Source organism: Phoenix dactylifera, unplaced genomic scaffold (genome assembly GCF_009389715.1).
Source record: "Phoenix dactylifera cultivar Barhee BC4 unplaced genomic scaffold, palm_55x_up_171113_PBpolish2nd_filt_p 000333F, whole genome shotgun sequence".
NCBI lineage: Eukaryota > Viridiplantae > Streptophyta > Magnoliopsida > Arecales > Arecaceae > Phoenix > Phoenix dactylifera.
The window spans coordinates 497,173-517,371 of NW_024067796.1; the positions used below are offsets into that span (position 1 = coordinate 497,173).

A 20,199-nucleotide genomic window follows, 5' to 3' on the forward strand; every position below is an offset into this window, starting at 1 on the left:
TAGGATCATCAAGATATGGTAGATGTTCCAATATTCCCCTTACTTTCTCCTCAAAAAAAGATATGATGGATGTTACAAATTTTGAGGAAGTAGATGTCAAAAGAATGTTAAAGATGGGACTAGTTTAATTTCATTTGAGGAAGTTGATCTTGATAAGTACTGCTTGGACCAATTATCTTAGGTGATGCGTGTGTGTCTGAATATCGCCCCTTCAATATTGTGATCAGCTCTTCATTTTAATTCTTTTATGTTGATAATGCACATCAGTGACTTCGTTTAATAACTATTTTTATTTTAAAGATTTTTTTGAAGTTCTATGTTTATTATCTACGGTTAGTAGTCTTTTGGAGGTTTTATTTTCTTCCAACAAAAAATTAATGCCAAATTAAGAGAACATGGTAAATATATTGACTTGGGCTTATCCATGCACCATCTTAAGAGATTCTCTTGAGCAGAGCAGCATTTGGAGTTACGTATGAATTCACCTCCTTTTCTTGTTTTTATAGTTTTAAGAGCAAAAGTTAGATGGAGAGGTCTAGACAGCTTTTACTGAGAGAATAAAAGGTACAGTCTTGGAACTCCAGCAAGGTAAGACTAGAAAAGAGGGAGAAAGAGGGAGCGGATGTAAAGAGAAAGAGGAGAGGAAGGTATAGGCTGAAGTCAGCTAGGCCTGCCGGCTTCAGCCTATTCAGGCCTATTCTAATAGAGCAAACCTTCCAATGTCGCCAGATGGAGCGCATTCTTCATATAATCCATTAGAAAATATTAATTTTTTCATTATAGACCAACAACCCTTGATCCTAGTGGTTCTCATCCCAAGATATAATTTAAAATACAAAAGCTCAGGACTAGGGAAACTTTGATCCTTATTCTTCCATCTATAGCAACACTAAATTTTGATAAATACTATCTTGATACATTGTTTTATATTGCCATTGGAACCCCAAACCCCTGACTCAGCTATCTGCATGCACAATTAGAATGGTTGCATCTAGCAAAACTTATCGCGTTCATAAAACTTTTGGCATATCAGAAGGAACAAATATTAATAACCACTATCATTCTACGATTTAAGGACTCTCCATTGGCACTAAGGCCTAATAATCATCCAATATAATAATCCGATCAAATTTCTTCCAGACTAAACCTTCTAAGAGAAAAGCTAGGGAGCGACGCCTAGCTTTCCAACACGCTTCCCTTGCCACCTCAAACAGATATCACCAGTATTGCTGTTCTACAGTTAATTTGGATATCCACAAACTTTTTTTTCCCCCTTCAAACGGAGTACCATTCTTATGATCACGTGTCTTCTCTTATTTTATAGGCATCAATTCTCTCTACCCAACAAACCATGACAAGTTTTCTCAATCATGAGTCATTTGCTCCAATATCATTAAAAAAAAAAAATATGATCCCAAAAGCAAAGACAAACCAAGCTTGAGCAAACTAAACTTAGCTCAGCTCATCTGCACCCATCGTCACTTCCGATTAGAGCAATGCAAAGTTTGAATGCTAACTTGGGCGGACAATCCAATTATCAACCATCTTGATTTTTTTTATAAAAGAAAAGCCAAAATGCTAATGGATTGAGTCAAAAATTTCCCTAGACCACGTTACTGGTTCCTTGCTAATAACTTAACGGAGACCAGGTCTAAGAAGGAAATTTGCCATACCAAAACAAACTGCTCAACTTGATTAACATTTATATACCATAAAATAGCCCACTAGTAGCCTTGTCATTACACCCTATTGTAACTGCATAAAAATCAATGCATAAAATAAGCTCTTCTCTCCGTTCTCAAGTTGAGAGGAAGCTTTGGGTGGTCATCCTTTGAAATGGGAGCATAGACTGCTTCAAAAGTTGTCTTGTGACATCAACTTCCAAAGCTTAGACTTGACCATAATAAATGAGATAGACTAGTAAAAGGACTTATTTATCGTTTGCGTGTTATTAATCCTGAAGTCTATATATATGCCAACTGCGAGAGCTTGGCAATGCCAGGAGCTCCAGCAATCTGCTCTTAGGGTCCGTCATCACTTCTTCCTTCACCTTGATCCAATCCCATTCGCGAGCAATTGTTTAAAGAAGTTGCCATGTCTGATATAGTTCAAATCCAGCCTCCAACATATGGGAACCTGATCACTATTCTTAGCATCGATGGAGGTGGCATTAGAGGGATAATTCCCGCTATAATACTCGCCTTCTTGGAGGAACAGCTTCAGGTATATGAACTAATATAACTAATATACTTACGTAGCCTCCAGTTGGATCGAACTTTCATGTATGGTATGCTCTTTCCTCAAAAAAGAAAAAGAAAAAAAAAGAAAAAAAAAGAAACTTGTATGGTATGACCTATATTCATCAAGTGGAACCATTTCATAAATTTGACATCATTTTTTTACGTAGCCAGATTAGCGAATTAGTTGGCAACTTGATAAAATCTTATAAACACAAGCTAGATATGTTGATCAAGTATGTTAAACAATTTTTGGAGTCCTGATCATTCCTTTCAAAAGCCAATCTCCTTCCTTTTTATTGAGAGATTTGTTTTTATTCCATAATCATGATTATGCCATGACCACATTCTCAAGGGCCATTCGCAAACATTGCAGGCTTCAGTGATTGATGGGTCAATGAGAAATATTTTTGTTATAAAGTATACTAAACTCCATTTAAATAGTTTTTTCCTTTGTGATTTGTGATATAGTTAGTAACTCCAAGATAATTATTTTGCCTACTTTTTTAGGCTCTTGATGGTTTGGATGCAAGACTAGCAGACTATTTCGATGTGATTGCAGGAACAAGCACTGGTGGCCTAGTAACTGCCATGCTAGCTGCACCAAATGCGAAGAATCGCCCAATCTTTGCAGCTAAAGATATTAAGGAATTTTACCTCGAGCATTGCCCTAAGATCTTCCCACAGCCATGGTATCACATATCCAATACATCATTCTAGATCTAACTTTATTTCTTGTAGGTATTCATACTCGAGCGCATTTAGTCCTAAATGCTTCTTAGTAAACTAAATGATAAGCTTTTCAAAATATATACAGAGTTACACCTATTTTGAACTGGATGAATGGAATCCCATATTGATAATCCGAGCTGTTAGAAATGATCTACTATCTCTAAATAACTTACATAGAAAAATTATATAATTTAGAGATCTCGAGCCTATACATCAAGTGATTAAAATTTGAACAATATAAGTAAATCCAAATTATATGATTTTTGGTGTATGAGCGGTTTAGATAGAGTGGATCACATCTAATGGCTAGGACCCTTATCATTTAATTCAAAAAAGGATGAAACTTAGAGTTATACTAGGTGTAACTTGATCTTGACTCTCTATATATCTTAATATATATATATATATATATATATATATATATATATATATATATATATATATATATATATATATATATATATATATATATATATATATATATATATATATATATATATATATCTCGAGAGCGAGAGAGAGAGAGAGAGAGGGAGAGAGGGTTAAGCTGGGATACTTTTGAAAGCATTTGGTTTCAAATGCTTCCTAGTTAGAAACAATAAAAGACCTCGCAAAATAAAAATCAACACCAATAGTAATGATCTATGACATTTAAATTGGCTAAAAAAATAAAAATCATTAGTTTTATGGTCTTTTAACCATATCCCATATCTGAAATGAAAGTAAAATAGATTGTTTTCATGGTATGGTATGCTCCCACAAGCATAAAACTCTCTTGCTATGTTGTATGTATGTATGTATGGATCTATGTCTATATATTTGTGTGTGTAGCTCGGAAAACCCTAGCATCCGTAATTCCTGTTTTATGAATGTATCTTGTTGCATATAACAGGGATTCTGTTGCTGGAGCCTTTGAAAAAATCAAGCTATTCCTAGGACCCAAATATGATGGAAAGTATCTTCATCGGATTATAAAGGAAAAATTAGGAACCTTGAAGTTGCACCAGACCCTGACAAATGTGGTTATACCAACATTTGATATCAAGAAACTCCAACCAACCATCTTCTCATCCTATGAGGTTTGTCTGCTTTCTTTTCCATTCTTTCTGCGATCTAATTGTTAAAAATTTCCTTTAGAGCAAGTACTCCTGAACATACTTTAAAAAGGATAAGGGCAAGTATGCTTGGTGATGTTTAAATAAATTGTTTTCTGTCCTTTAAAGCCAAAAGGATGCTTTTGCATAAAGAAATATATAAAACTCAAGCAAAAGTGATTTTAAAATAAGTAGAAACCTAATTAAGCCGATCTTTTTTTTTAGTAAAAACGGCAATTTATATAGCTCTAACGTGAGTATATCCTGCAAAGTCAGAAGAAAGTAAAAAAGTACAATAGGGGTAGGAGCCCTACTGTGGGCGTTCATAAGAACTCCCTAGAATGTCGTGCAACATAGGAGGCGACCCAGTCTGCTACCCTATTTGCCTTCCGGAAAACATGTGCTACCTGGTACATACCCAACTCCACTACTAGCCTACGTGTCTCACGAATGAGTGGGTGACCATCTCCATACATGTCCGCACCCCGTATCCACTCGATCACCATAAATGAGTCACCCTCAATGTACACCTGCTCAGGGCCGAGCACTCGCCTCGCATATGATATCCCCTCCCAGGCTGCTCGAAGCTCTGCCCCACAACGGTAAGGCTTGGCGTGCGTCGACCCCCTGCTACTACCAAATTGCCACGATGATCTCTGATCACAAATCCAACACCTCCAGACCTCCCATCTGCCGCGACTGTCAAAGTTCACCTTGAGAAAACTAGGAGGTGGGGGCACCCAAGAAACAAGAGCAAATCTGGATGCTGTAGCAGCGAAGTGAGTACCTCAGATGTCCCTGGCCATCCCAAGAGAACATATAGCAGCGCATGAAGTAACCTCCTCGGCCTGAAGCACTGCTCTGACTACCACCAATCTCGGAGAAGGCCTCTTGCCCTCAAACAAGCCCACATTCCTGTCTAACTAAATGTGGTAGGCCAGATATGCTCTAAGTACCCATGCCTCAACGGATCGAGGGCTCCGAAAGGAGTCTCTCAGCAACTGCAGCAGATCCTGTACCGATGCCACCGATTGAGAAAGAGGGACTGGAGACCTCCTTCATATCTCCCTGGCCCTGGGACACTACAGAAGAGTATGCCCAATAGTCTCCTTAGAGTCTGTGCACACCTCGCAACATAGAGGGATTTGCATGCCCCGCCTAACTAGCACGCTCTTGGTAGGAAGGTATCCCCATGCCACCTTCCAAAAGAAGAGCGCCACCCGCGGATGAATCCGCATCCTCCAAATCCATCCTCCCTTGATCTGCCGCACTGGCTCCCTCCTAAACAAAGCCTGTATATTCCTTGCATGCACCTGCGACCGCCCCGTCGATGCCCACACTAGCCTATTAGTCTCCCCCCATACAGGCACTGGAAGAGCCAAGACCATCTCCACCAAGTGATCCCCAAAAGCCGCCCGAACTAGCTCCTCCCTCCATCGGCTCTCCTCTGAAACCATCAAATCACTAACCGTGTGGCCCGCCAGTCGTCCCGAATCCACCATGGTCGGCAGACGGCTAAGCGGCTGCGCAGTCACCCAGCAATCCTCCAAAACATCGATGGACCGGCCGTCCCCAATGGCCCATCTAATCTTTGGAAGGACCAGCATAACTCTGGCACACATCTCCCTCCATAGTGGTGAGTAGCAACGAGCGGCTCTCACTCCAGGCACCAACACTCCATACTTCGCCCTCATCAACGAGGACCACATACTATCAAGCTCGAGTATAAATCTCGCGACATGTCGGGCCGCTAACACCTCCCGTCTCTCTACTAAGGACTACACCCCCAACCCTAGTAGGCTGACACACCACCTCCCATACTAGCATATGAATACCTCCTCTGCCTCTATGCCTACCCCAAATAAAATTTCTGAATAGCTGCTCAAGAGACCTCAGAACCGACACTAGGATGAAAGCATTGGAGAGTAAGTAAATGGGGATCAAGGAGAGAACTGACCGGACCATGGTCACTGGAAGCCGATCTTCACTGGAAACTTGATAAGTGATCCTACTTTACACCTATGACTTATAACTATACCTCCATTGCCTTAGTTTCTCATAGGATCACACAATCTTAAACAAAACTAAGGATTAGCAATTCAAACCTAACTGCAAACTATGTTATACTTATCGTTCTTTTAATTAAGGGGGGAAAAAATAATATGACAACAAGCATTTTTGGCTATGATTAATTAAAGAAATCCCTTTTTAAAATGGTTGGCTTCATTTGACCAACTGTTTACTAATGTGGAATACCCAAACTACTTCATCATAGTATCCTTTTCAAATATTTAACAAGGGATGTTTATCTGCAGGTGAAAAATAATGGTTTGCTGGATGCTCATTTGTCTGATATTTGCATTAGCACATCTGCTGCACCAACTTACCTTCCGGCCCACAACTTCGAAACCAAGGATTCTGAGGGAAAGCTGAGAGAGTTCAACTTAATTGATGGTGGCGTTGCAGCTAATAATCCGGTAGTTTGACATAAGAGCCTCTGAATTCCCTTTATATGATAATTTTATACATTTGCACTAAATTTTCAATACAGGCATTAGTTGCTATGGGAGAAGTAACAAAGGAGATTTTCAAAGGGAACCAAGATTTCTTTCCAATTAAGCCCACAGACTATGGCAGATTTTTAGTGATCTCAATAGGAACAGGCACACAAAAGAACGAGGAGAAGTTTGATGCTAAAGAAGCCAGGAAATGGGGAATTCTAGGTTGGTTGTTAAGTGGTGGCTCAAATCCATTAATTGACGCCTTTACTCAAGCAAGTGGGGATATGGTTGATATCCATCTATCTGTGGTCTTCCAAGCCTTGCATTCCCAATCTAGATACTTGCGCATTCAGGTAACAATTTTCTTCTTAGAAAGGTTCATTGATGTACTTAGAGGCAATTAAATCACATCTCAGAATAATAGTGCCCATTCTATCGAAAGTGCTCCTCAAAAAGTATCACAACAATTAACAAATTATTAAGGGTGATATTTGCTTAAGTTGGTAGAATCATCTGCTGTACATTATGAGCTAGTGTTACGCCCCAAACCCATCACTCGGGTTGACCACGTGACACGGCCACATAATCCCTAAAGTAAAACCCTAGAGATCATGTAAGGCCTAAAAGGTACAATATTCACATAAATGCCAAAATAAATGATTTATGTAATTAAATCAAATCCAACTAAAATGTACTGATTAATTACATAATTTCAAATGTCCATAAACAAAAGATAAATTAACTTCCAACTATCTAGCAGTTAGACTCCATATCGATCTCACTTATCGTCCCACCCGATGGATTCTACAAATCCAGTGCCTTTGAAAAAGAAAGTAAGAGTAGTATGAGTTTTTCCAGCTTAGTAAGAATTCCAACAGCCCCACACAGTAATAATAATAAAATAATCAAAGCAACAAATAAATGTCATTTCATCATTCAAAAGCTCAACAAACAACAAGTATATATAACCAGTACATATACATAAATCCTTTTTACACATTATGTGATCCACTTTCGTATTGCTCTGATTCCCAAGTTTTAAGATTTTTCACTTCTGGCTTTAGACTAACCAAGATCATAACCTAGTCCAATACTGTACAAATCCCACGCATAAGCTCGTGGCAGCTATCCCATGCGTAAGCCCGTGGAGGCTATCATATGCATAAGCTCGTAGAGGCTATCCCATGCATCAGCTCGTGGCAGCTATCCTACGCATAAGCTCGTAGAGGCTATCTCATGAGAAGGTTAGTCCAACCCATTTTACATGTTTAGTTTTACATATTTACTCACATTTCAATCACATCACATACTTTCATAAATTCTCAAAAATACGTTAATTCTTCCCAATTTAATTATTTCAATATTTTCATAATAAACAAAATGCACACCTCATATGTGCCATATGAGCTCATAAAATAAATAACAACATAATTATAAAATAAATCCAACAATAAATCAAATATATGCATAGAGGTGCTCAGATGTAGGGATTCTTACAGGAATTTGTAGACTGACTCAAATATGGGTCCGAATCATAACCTACGAGCTAGGGTGTTGAGTCTCCTGATCAAAACCTCCTGGCACCGCTGACTCTTCCCCTACAACATCAATTATAAATCACAACTAAATTATTTAATATTTAAATATTTTAAACCATAATTTACATCTACTATGGGGTCCATCACCAGGTCCCCAAACATCTCAATCCCTCCAGATTTAGGGCAGTCGGGGTGGCCCGACTCCCACCCTTGTACCACCGACAATGTCGTCGCCAGCCGTGGCTGCTGCCATGCCGGCGACGATGGCCAGTCTCGATGAAGAGACCAAGAAAAGGGTGGATGAGAGAGAAGGGTTCTTCCCTTCCCTTCTTCCTTCACGGATGGGAGTACCTCTCCCATCCTCCATCTCTTTGGTCCAAGGGCAACAGCCATGGTGGCTGTGCCCTCACCTTCCCCACCCTTGGCCACCACTGGCCGAACCATCGCCGGCCGCCTCTGCTGCAGTCACCGGCGATGGTGGCCGGCCAAAAGAAAGAGAGAAGAAGAAGAGGTCTCCTCTTCTTCGTCATCCCCCCAAGAACCGAAAGGGTTCCCCCCTCCTGCATCATCAATCGAAGACCACCATGATGGTGGCTCGGCATTCACCTAACGACAGTCACAGTGGCTCAGCTCCCACCGTCGTCGCCGGCCGGCGGCCAACCAACGAGAGGAAGGAAAGGAGATGGGATCACGAGGAAGGAGACCTCGGTCCACCTCTCCCCATCCCCAACTAAAACCCTAGAAGTCCCTCACAATCCCTTCTCAGTCCAAATCAACACCCCATATGCCATGGATCTCAGCCAACCGGCGGCCGGCGGCGGCAAAATCTGGAAGAGAGAGGCCGAAACAGGGGTACCCTATTTCGGATCCCTCTCCGACGGTTTCACCGGCCTAAAACCCCATCAACACCGCCCCAAATCCAAGAAATGAAGCACAAGGGCTTACCTTAGTCCGACGGGATGCTCTGGCGACCCTTCCGGCGAGAAATCGGTGGAGAAATCTTGAGTGAGCAACTCGGACCAACGCGCACGGATCCAAAGTTTCTTCTCCCAATTCGTGGGGTTCTTCTTGAAGGGAGGAGAGGCTTTAAGGCTCCTCCTTGACCGGCCGGCTCACGAAATCCACCGCCTCCCCCCCACGATCCCTCTTCTCCGGCGGTTACCCCCAACGCGTTTCAGCCCCCCTTCCACGAACGTGCCTAAGGCACGATCGTAATAAGGGGAATGGGCCCGGTCTTTTCGGGCCGGCCTGTCAACCTTTTTTTTTTTTTTTTCTAGGGTATTACACCTAGATTCCTGCTGCCCTCATCTGAATTTCTGTCAATCTTCCTCCCACCTTGGTTCTCAGAACACCCATTAACAAGTAATTGTTTTCAATATCAGTAAAGTGTAAGAGAAGGATCCTTTAATAAATATTACTGCTTTAGTGCATTTTTCGTTAAGATATTTAACAGGTGCTTTTGCAAAGTGTAGCATCATGATACTGAGAAGCAATTAGTAATTGGTGAGTCAAAATTTTTTGGTATATATTATATCATAGGATGCTCTGTTTCTTGCTAGATAAAAAACATACACAACCTCTAGTCCTTATTAGACTTGAAGTATTGTATGACTTAATGTATTTTCTGTAATTGACCATTTGAGTAAATTCTTCATTGTTATATCAAACGCATAAAAATTATAAAACTTCTTTATGCCAGTCAAAGGAACATGAATTTAAAATAATTCTGTTGTCGTTGGTGTCACGCCCCGGACCCGGATCCGTGACACGGCCGTGCTATTGCCGACTACTACCCGCAATAGCACGCAGCCTCATACCTGGGTAATAGGGTAGTCAAACCAACCGAATCTTTTCATATGAAAGCATTCTTAGTACAACATGCTGGTCAGTACCCAAATACAGAGCTTCTACATAGTTTATGTACACAAAAGTATACTTGCTTTACCCCAGAAGCCCTGATACCAAATTAACGTGTCTCTGGCAGCTATCAGTGGTGAGGATCTGAAAAGAAAAAGTAAATGAACGGATATGAGCTACACGGCTCAGTAAGTAATCATACATAATCTTACCGGATCGAACATAACGGTAACCATGTTTATGCAGGGTTTGAGAAGCTGACATGCATATTTAACTAATCATCTTCATGGCATAATATGTATGCAATTTAAAGGAGATATCGGTTATAGCAAAATACAACATTTCATAATGATATATTCAAAACCCGTTGAAAAACAATGTATGCTTTGGTCAGGCACGTTCATAAATGTCACGGCCCGCCTGCGCAGGGCACGTGACTATCGGGCCCACATGAGGGGGAAACACGGGGCTCCCCTGCCAGATGTTGGCCGGTTCCGGGGCTTCACGCAAGCGTCCTTCACCCCTCACCGATTTTGCTTCTCCCCAAAACGCATCTGCAGGATTTGGAAACACCCGCCTCATATACCCAGGCTCTGAAATGAGCCTCATGATCATGCTTCAAATATCATTTTCATAAAGTATGCATATGAAACCGTGCCCCCGGCATGCCGTGGTCGTGCTCTTAAATGCTACTGCGAAGTCATTCTTGGCCACTGGCGAGACCGGCTCAGTTATTAGGCGGCCACTGGCGGGGCTGGCTCAGTCATTCTCGGCCACTGGCAAGGCCGGCTCAGTTACATTGGGTCAGTAGCTCTTAAGAGTAGACAATGCTTCGTATAGGTAGTACCTCATAGATGCTACGGCGAATTCATTATTGGTCACTGGCGAGGCCTGCTCAGTTATTAGTCGGCCACTGGCGGGGCTGGCTCAGTCATTATCGGCCACTGGCAAGGCCGGCTCAGTTGCATTCGGCCCGTAGCAATAAAAACCCTTAGGTACCCCTTGCAAGCAGTGCACATAACTAGATGCAATTCATTATCTTATTTCATATGGATATCACAATTACATAGCAATGTAACCCAATTCATCTTGCATGCATAATAAAATCTGCATAAGCTCAATACATGCATAATCATACATTATATGGCTAGAACATACCACTCATATACATGTGCATAATTCATAACTCAAGATACATAATTCACAATAAACTTGGGACAGGTCAATTACATGCATGATCCATAGAAGATTAGGATAGGTTACTTACATTTTATAATACACCCATTCATGAAATATATACACGAATAACACTTTAAAATCTTAATAAACATAGTACTCACATGATCCACAATAAAATTAAAATAGATTACTTACCGTGATTCGCTTTCCAAATTTCTCAAATCCAGGTGACAAATCCTTAATTACCTAAAACAACATCATAGGAATTACATTATTTTCTATTTATTTATTATATAATTTCTCAGTTCATCACACTATGAACTTACTTGCCTGGATCCCATCCAAGGATCTAGCCCAAGTCCAATTTGAAGCCTTTGGGGTTCGATTTAAAACCAGATTGGGTCTGCTGGAACTAACTCAATTTAATTGGGTTCGGACCCAAATCAATTTGGGCTTAATTCGGTTCGGATTTGACCCAATTTGCAGTTTGGGCTCGTCCAGACTTAGCCCAATTTAATTAGGCTCGGGTTCAGGTTCAATTGGCTAAATCAATTTCTTATTATTGGGCTTAACGGGTTTCGGACCCGAACCCGATTCCGACCCATTAACCCACTCTTTTCTTTTCTCTTCTCTTTTTTTTTTTCTTCTTTTCTTTTCTTTTTCTTTTTCTTTTTCTTTCTTTTTCTTCACTGTTTCTTTTCTTCTCCTTCCCGAAGCTTCCCCTTCTCCTCCCGTTCTTTCTTCTTCTCCCCTTCCCCTCTCTCGCCTTCTGTGACCGAAGAGGGGCGACCCTCTGCCGAGGCTCAAGGGGGGGGGGGGGGGGGGGCTTGAGGCCGACGGCGCCGGCTACGCCCGCGGCGGTCGGCCCTCTCTTCTTCCTGTGGAGGAGAGAGAAAGCTCGGGAGGGGAAGAGCCCGCGGAGGGGACCAACGGCGCCGGCGACGCTCACGGCCGCACACGGGTGAGTCCCCTCTTCCTTCTCTTCTTTTCCTCTCCTCTCCTTCTTCTTCGATTTTCCTTCTCAAACCTCCCATATTCTCTCTCGCTCCCAAGCCCTCTTTCTTCCTCTCTCTATTCTTCTCCCGTGAAAGACGGAAGCGCGCTTGGGAGGGCCGGGCCATGGCCGGCGGTGCCCGTGGCCGGGCTCGCGGCGTCCTCAGCCGTGCCTGCGGCTGAGCCTGCGGCCACGCCCTCGGCCTGCCAGCAGCCGACGCCCGTGCCGACAGTAATCGCGGCCGAAGCCGGTGGCCGTCGCCGGTGGCCCTCGGCCTGCCAGCAGCCCCCTTCCTCCCTTCTTTCTTCCTTTGTTTCTTTCTTTGTTTCTTTCTTTGTTATTCTGAATAAATCAGGAGAAGAGAAGGCATGGGGGCTTACCTAGCTTCTGGGGAGTACTAGCGACGATCCTTGCTTCAACGCCTAGGCCGACGGTTCTGAGACTCAGACTCCGTTCTGTGGGAGGAGGAGGAGGAGGACAGAGAGGGGGGTTTGGGGTTTCTTAAATGATGGTAACTGCTCAAGCTGCTGGCAGCTGTCCCTTCCAGCAGCCAGCTGTCCATCCCCTCTATTGACAGTAGGACCTCCCCAAAGGAGGAGGTGGCGACCTCCAAATGGCTGGCTACATTGGGCTAGCCCAAAGGCCCAACTGGGTATAGGCTGCTGAATGGGCCGGTCCTCACATTCTTCTCCCCTTAAAAGAAATTTCGTCCTCGAAATTTACTTACTTAAGGCTCAGGCTTTAAAAGTACTCAACAATCACGTCATCCTCAAGATCTCAATTAGTCTCCCTCTCGAAGTACCTACTTAAAAATTTTTGACATAAAAAAAAATTATGACAAACAAAGTTATGGCATCTCAAAACTTAATCCTTTCCACTTACGACACTTAGGAGTTCTTTGATCTCTTCCAAAAGAAGACTAATCTTCCACCTTAGATTTTAAATGCTATGATTCTTGGCCCAAGAAATTAATTGCTCTCGATTAAGTCCACACAACGGTCGTAATCGGGTTAATAGAAATAGGTGAGAGCATTAGCATCAAATACTTTTCATAATCTATAATCCTCTTTCTTCTCTTAACTTTGCCTACAATTTAATGATCAACCTTTATCCTAGCAAAACCTCAAACCCCTTTCGAAGAGAAAGATTGAAAATGTTATAGCTAGGTGTAGGGGCCATTCCAGGTCTAAGCCCTAAGGAACCATCAATCTGTTAATACTAAATTTAAGATGCTCAAAATCTTCCAGGAATTGCCACAATAGAAAAACTCACTGGTGAAATTATATAGCTATCTCCAGATTATTCAGAGAATCAACAACACTTTTCTCCATTAGAATTCTAATTCAAATTTTTTTTTTTCAATAATTCTATTCATCAATACAGTTTCATCATTAGATCTTATCAAAAGAATAAGGTCTAACATTTTCAGATTTGATTCTTTTGGTAGGTGATCTAAATCAAACTTTTCTCTTATACACAAAAATCTACATCTCAATTCTGAATAAGAACTTCGAGTTTCTTTGTCAAAGTATCAACTGCTCTCGATTACCCGATCTATCACAAGATTAGATCATAAACAACTTCAATCCACCCTTGATAGATATTCATCAAAGTCAATTGACAACCTCAATTTCTTTCAATCAAATAAAGGATGGATATTAATTAAAAAAATTCAAGCTTCAAATTTAGGAGGGAGAAGGTTCATACCAACATATTCTAGATCCAAGATCAAAATCGATGATCTATTAATTCATGTCAAAAGATGCTAAGAAGTTTCTTAGCATGACATAAAACTGGAGAATCTAGGATAGCACAGTGCTATCCAAAAATCAGAACATTCTCCTTTTATTTATCAAGAAAAATCTTACTACACAAGAAAACAGATCAAATCTTTTGTTATTAAAACTTTCCGAATCAAAAGAATAATACTTCTGGCCAACTTAGATAAATAATTCAGATCACTATGTTTTCGCTGCGCATTCTGATCAAATTCCTTTGAATTCACAAATAACTTTTGATCAACATACTATTTGCCTACAAACAGAACTATTTAATTCCTCATCTGTATTTGCATTTCAAATCTTTCCTCCATCTTGATCGAATGTTACTTAGCCAAAACTTCTTTTTACTTTTCCATGAGCGAGCAAAGAAAGGGTATCCCAACATAAGATCCTCTTAAATAAGCGACAACGCTTTAAAATGAATTTTACATTTTCAACAACTTCATTCATTGAAAATAAGCCTTCTTTCCTAATACGAGATAAGCTCTCAAGTCATCTTAGGACATTTTAAGCTCGAAATTGTGTAAACTTCTGAAAATTATTTCTCAATATCCCAATCTTATATTAGGTATCTTTAAATTGCATGAACAATAATCTGCCCTACTTTAGCATTGCTAGAAGGTGATTCTGGATCTCACATCCCCGTTAAAAGAAAAGGATGTATACTTTTGTTGTAAGATCTCTATTTAAAAATCTTCTTCTATTGTACTCTTTCCACTAGACGATGATATGTGGAATTATCATCCATAACTTTCAGCTTCCTCATGAAACAATTTAAACTTGCTTCTTAGTGATAAACGAAAGCATTTAATAATTGCCCTTCTATTAGAGATGAAATAGTTTACTTCAAATCTTAGAAGCAGGGTCACTAAGTACAAACCCCTGAAACATCATGTGCTATTGGGCCTGTTCCCATATCAACTCTATTGCTGATTCCGCTCGCATTTCCTAATGACCCCATGTCATCATCATTTTCTCTCTTTTTTTTTTTTTTTTTGGTCAAAACTTCAACTAATATTCATTTAATTGATTTATCACAGGATCACAAACTACTGCACTTTATCCATAGTAGAACATTTGAGCCTAAAATATTCTTCAACATTGAAAATTATTCTCGGAATTTACTAAATGACTTCCAATCAAAATATTAATCTTGCATTATAATTTGCAAAGATCTAATATTTCACATTCCAAGTAAACAAGGAGAAACTCTTAAATCTCATTCTCAAATATACTTTCTTTCTATATAATAGTTTCATGCATAATTGTCATACAAATTTCATCCCCGAAGAATATAAAACCTTTCCTTATCCAAGCATTAAACAACTTATGAATAAACCCTATCTTGTCATCAAAATAATTAACTTCAAACTAGAAGTATCATCCACAGTACCCAGTACCAAGTTAAACTTCCAATATCACCTATATACTGATACATAAAAAATCACAATGTACTTTAATATTCCATGGCTAGTATTCCACTTAACATCAGTCAAAATCTAATTTAATCATAATCCAAAATACAAATTACTCCGTCGAGAAATCTCCAAAATAGCTTTTTCTTATTTTGGCATGGCTCGTTAGCATTCTGATTCAAAACACCAAAATCCTTAGTAGTCTTAAATCTTAAGCTCTAATACCATACCTGTCACAATCATGCCCCTAGAATGGCTTTGTATTAGCCCTAGCTTCTTTCTTTTTGTTGCTCATTATCACCTGTCAAAATATTTGTGTCAAGCAATTTTCGTGACTGACCGATGATACGACCAATAAAATCTTTTCTTTCCTTTCCGGTTATGCGGAATCTCACTAAATGAGACTTAACTACCCATTTCCTTATTAAAGCTTAAAATTTTTACTCATGGTTAACCTATTGCTCTGATACCACGAAAATGTCACGCCCCGGACCCGGATCCGTGACACGGCCGTGCTATTGCCGACTACTACCCGCAATAGCACGCAGCCTCATACCTGGGTAATAGGGTAGTCAAACCAACCGAATCTTTTCATATGAAAGCATTCTTAGTACAACATGCTGGTCAGTACCCAAATACAGAGCTTCTACATAGTTTATGTACACAAAAGTATACTTGCTTTACCCCAGAAGCCCTGATACCAAATTAACGTGTCTCTGGCAGCTATCAGTGGTGAGGATCTGAAAGAAAAAGTAAATGAACGGATATGAGCTACACGGCTCAGTAAGTAATCATACATAATCTTACCGGATCGAACATAACGGTAACCATGTTTATGCAGGGTTTGAGAAGCTGACATGCATATTTAACTAATCATCTTCATGGCATAATATGTATGCAATTTAAAGGAGATATCGGTTATAGCAAAATACAACATTTCATAATGATATATTCAAAAACCCGTTGAAAAACAATGTATGCTTTGGTCAGGCACGTTCATAAATGTCACGGCCCGCCTGCGCAGGGCACGTGACTATCGGGCCCACATGAGGGGGAAACACGGGGCTCCCCTGCCAGATGTTGGCCGGTTCCGGGGCTTCACGCAAGCGTCCTTCACCCCTCACCGATTTTGCTTCTCCCCAAAACGCATCTGCAGGATTTGGAAACACCCGCCTCATATACCCAGGCTCTGAAATGAGCCTCATGATCATGCTTCAAATATCATTTTCATAAAGTATGCATATGAAACCGTGCCCCCGGCATGCCGTGGTCGTGCTCTTAAATGCTACTGCGAAGTCATTCTTGGCCACTGGCGAGACCGGCTCAGTTATTAGGCGGCCACTGGCGGGGCTGGCTCAGTCATTCTCGGCCACTGGCAAGGCCGGCTCAGTTACATTGGGTCAGTAGCTCTTAAGAGTAGACAATGCTTCGTATAGGTAGTACCTCATAGATGCTACGGCGAATTCATTATTGGTCACTGGCGGGGCCTGCTCAGTTATTAGTCGGCCACTGGCGGGGCTGGCTCAGTCATTATCGGCCACTGGCAAGGCCGGCTCAGTTGCATTCGGCCCGTAGCAATAAAAACCCTTAGGTACCCCTTGCAAGCAGTGCACATAACTAGATGCAATTCATTATCTTATTTCATATGGATATCACAATTACATAGCAATGTAACCCAATTCATCTTGCATGCATAATAAAATCTGCATAAGCTCAATACATGCATAATCATACATTATATGGCTAGAACATACCACTCATATACATGTGCATAATTCATAACTCAAGATACATAATTCACAATAAAGTTGGGACAGGTCAATTACATGCATGATCCATAGAAGATTAGGATAGGTTACTTACATTTTATAATACACCCATTCATGAAATATATACACGAATAACACTTTAAAATCTTAATAAACATAGTACTCACATGATCCACAATAAAATTAAAATAGATTACTTACCGTGATTCGCTTTTCAAATTTCTCAAATCCAGGTGACAAATCCTTAATTACCTAAAACAACATCATAGGAATTACATTATTTTCTATTTATTTATTATATAATTTCTCAGTTCATCACACTATGAACTTACTTGCCTGGATCCCATCCAAGGATCTAGCCCAAGTCCAATTTGAAGCCTTTGGGGTTCGATTTAAAACCAGATTGGGTCTGCTGGAACTAACTCAATTTAATTGGGTTCGGACCCAAATCAATTTGGGCTTAATTCGGTTCGGATTTGACCCAATTTGCAGTTTGGGCTCGTCCAGACTTAGCCCAATTTAATTAGGCTCGGGTTCAGGTTCAATTGGCTAAATCAATTTCTTATTATTGGGCTTAACGGGTTTCGGACCCGAACCCGATTCCGACCCATTAACCCACTCTTTTCTTTTCTCTTCTCTTTTTTTTTTCTTCTTTTCTTTTCTTTTTCTTTTTCTTTTTCTTTCTTTTTCTTCACTGTTTCTTTTCTTCTCCTTCCCGAAGCTTCCCCTTCTCCTCCCGTTCTTTCTTCTTCTCCCCTTCCCCTCTCTCGCCTTCTGTGACCGAAGAGGGGCGACCCTCTGCCGAGGCTCGGGGGGGGGGGGGGGGGGGGGTGGGGGGGCTTGAGGCCGACGGCGCCGGCTACGCCCGCGGCGGTCGGCCCTCTCTTCTTCCTGTGGAGGAGAGAGAAAGCTCGGGAGGGGAAGAGCCCGCGGAGGGGACCAACGGCGCCGGCGACGCTCACGGCCGCACACGGGTGAGTCCCCTCTTCCTTCTCTTCTTTTCCTCTCCTCTCCTTCTTCTTCGATTTTCCTTCTCAAACCTCCCATATTCTCTCTCGCTCCCAAGCCCTCTTTCTTCCTCTCTCTATTCTTCTCCCGTGAAAGACGGAAGCGCGCTTGGGAGGGCCGGGCCATGGCCGGCGGTGCCCGTGGCCGGGCTCGCGGCGTCCTCAGCCGTGCCTGTGACTGAGCCTGCGGCCACGCCCTCGGCCTGCCAGCAGCCGACGCCCGTGCCGACAGTAATCGCGGCCGAAGCCGGTGGCCGTCGCCGGTGGCCCTCGGCCTGCCAGCAGCCCCCTTCCTCCCTTCTTTCTTCCTTTGTTTCTTTCTTTGTTTCTTTCTTTGTTATTCTGAATAAATCAGGAGAAGAGAAGGCATGGGGGCTTACCTAGCTTCTGGGGAGTACTAGCGACGATCCTTGCTTCAACGCCTAGGCCGACGGTTCTGAGACTCAGACTCCGTTCTGTGGGAGGAGGAGGAGGAGGACAGAGAGGGGGGTTTGGGGTTTCTTAAATGATGGTAACTGCTCAAGCTGCTGGCAGCTGTCCCTTCCAGCAGCCAGCTGTCCATCCCCTCTATTGACAGTAGGACCTCCCCAAAGAGGAGGTGGCGACCTCCAAATGGCTGGCTACATTGGGCTAGCCCACAGGCCCAACTGGGTATAGGCTGCTGAATGGGCCGGTCCTCACAGTTGGCAAAAGAGCATGTCCATGTATGTGTACGAGTGTGAGTGTGTGTGTGTGTGTGTGTGTGTGTGTGAGAGAGAGCACCTTGTCAATCTGTGTAAGAATGAGGCTCAAGGGTTCAAGCTCCACATTGAGTACTGCTAAATTATTTCATTTGTTTACAATACAGGATGACACATTAAGCGGAACCATTTCTTCTGTCGATATCTCCACAAAGAAAAACTTGAATAGTCTCGTTAAGATCGGCCAAGAGATACTTAAAAAACCTGCTATCAGGACAAATCTTGAGACAGGCGTTTGTGAACCGCTGTCCGAAGAAACCAACGAGCAAGCTCTTACAAGGTGAGTGTGTTTTGTGAATGCATGTCCTGTTGTGTGTATACATACATACATTCAAGTGTAGTTTCTGATACAGGGTACTAACAATTTAATGAATATTTATTGTAGATTTGCTAAGATGCTGTCTGGAGAACGAAGGCTTCGAGAGATGAGATCACCGCTCACTAAAGCTAAAGAGGAGAAAAAATATTATCTGTAGCTGAATTTGATTCTTTTATAGCAATTGTATGCCATGGCTTGATGTTACCCAAGAAAAAATATGTCATGGCTTGACAACAATAAGTTGACTCTGTTCTCAGCAGAATTCAATAACGTATGAACGTAGTATCAATGTTTCTTTTTTAAAAGTTTATCATCAATGATTCTGTTAAATACGCTAGCGTGTAGTACCAAGCGCAATAATTGTGTCAATGATGTATGCAACCTGGTTTATGTTGAATGCATTTATTTAAGTGAAGAAAGATACCTAGTTTATAAGATAGAAATATGAAGTAATTCTTTTTTCTGACAAATATGAAGTGAAAAACTTCGCCCATTCTATATTAGAAAATTAAAGATTAAAGATAAATATGAGGCAATTTTCAGAGTCTTATTGTCAAAACAGGCTTGGTGTTAACTCTATGATTCCCTTCATCTGTGATTATTTCAAATGACAACAATTTGTGAAGGGGAAGGACAAGCCATTCAATTTCTAATTCAATTGTAAGTAGATATTTGCAATACTTTTGAATACCAAACTATCATCCGTCCCCTAAAATACTTGTTTCCTGTTAAAAAGTGTTCAACATACACATTGATAAAGGACTACAAAAAGGACATGAAGCACAGAAAAAAGGACATGATGGTGTTTTTAGAGAAAACCATATAAAAGCTGTGCATCCATCCAGAAAATTTGCTTAAAATTTTAAATTATTCATAAGATTACTGTAACAACCTAGGATATCATCCGAAAAGGCTAAGAAGGCATGATTTGGGTTTTTCAGCTCTACATAAGTATCCAAAATCTGTCTTATATATAGCCAATATGGGAGTAAATGCACGCCCTCACGACAAGCAAAAAGATGAAAATATATTCACA

General features: G+C 41.2%; 1 protein-coding gene across 3 annotated transcripts; it reads left to right on the plus strand.

Moving 5' to 3' along the window:
• The first annotated feature begins 1,980 nt into the window (after positions 1 to 1,980).
• LOC103696414 (patatin-like protein 2) lies at positions 1,981 to 19,363 on the plus strand. 3 transcript variants are annotated; one of them, XM_039118318.1, is made up of 7 exons: positions 1,982 to 2,223; positions 2,748 to 2,929; positions 3,862 to 4,048; positions 6,379 to 6,540; positions 6,615 to 6,917; positions 18,952 to 19,124; positions 19,230 to 19,363. In XM_039118318.1, the coding sequence occupies exons 1-7, from the start codon at positions 2,095 to 2,097 to the stop codon at positions 19,318 to 19,320; spliced, it is 1,227 nt and encodes a 408-aa protein (XP_038974246.1). In that variant the 5' UTR covers positions 1,982 to 2,094; the 3' UTR covers positions 19,321 to 19,363. The 3 variants fall into 3 exon arrangements, with proteins under 3 accessions (XP_038974248.1, XP_038974246.1, XP_038974247.1); XM_039118319.1 differs by having other exon boundaries at positions 2,144 to 2,223; positions 2,800 to 2,929; XM_039118320.1 differs by lacking the exon at positions 6,615 to 6,917 and having other exon boundaries at positions 1,981 to 2,223.
• The last annotated feature ends 836 nt before the right edge of the window (positions 19,364 to 20,199 follow it).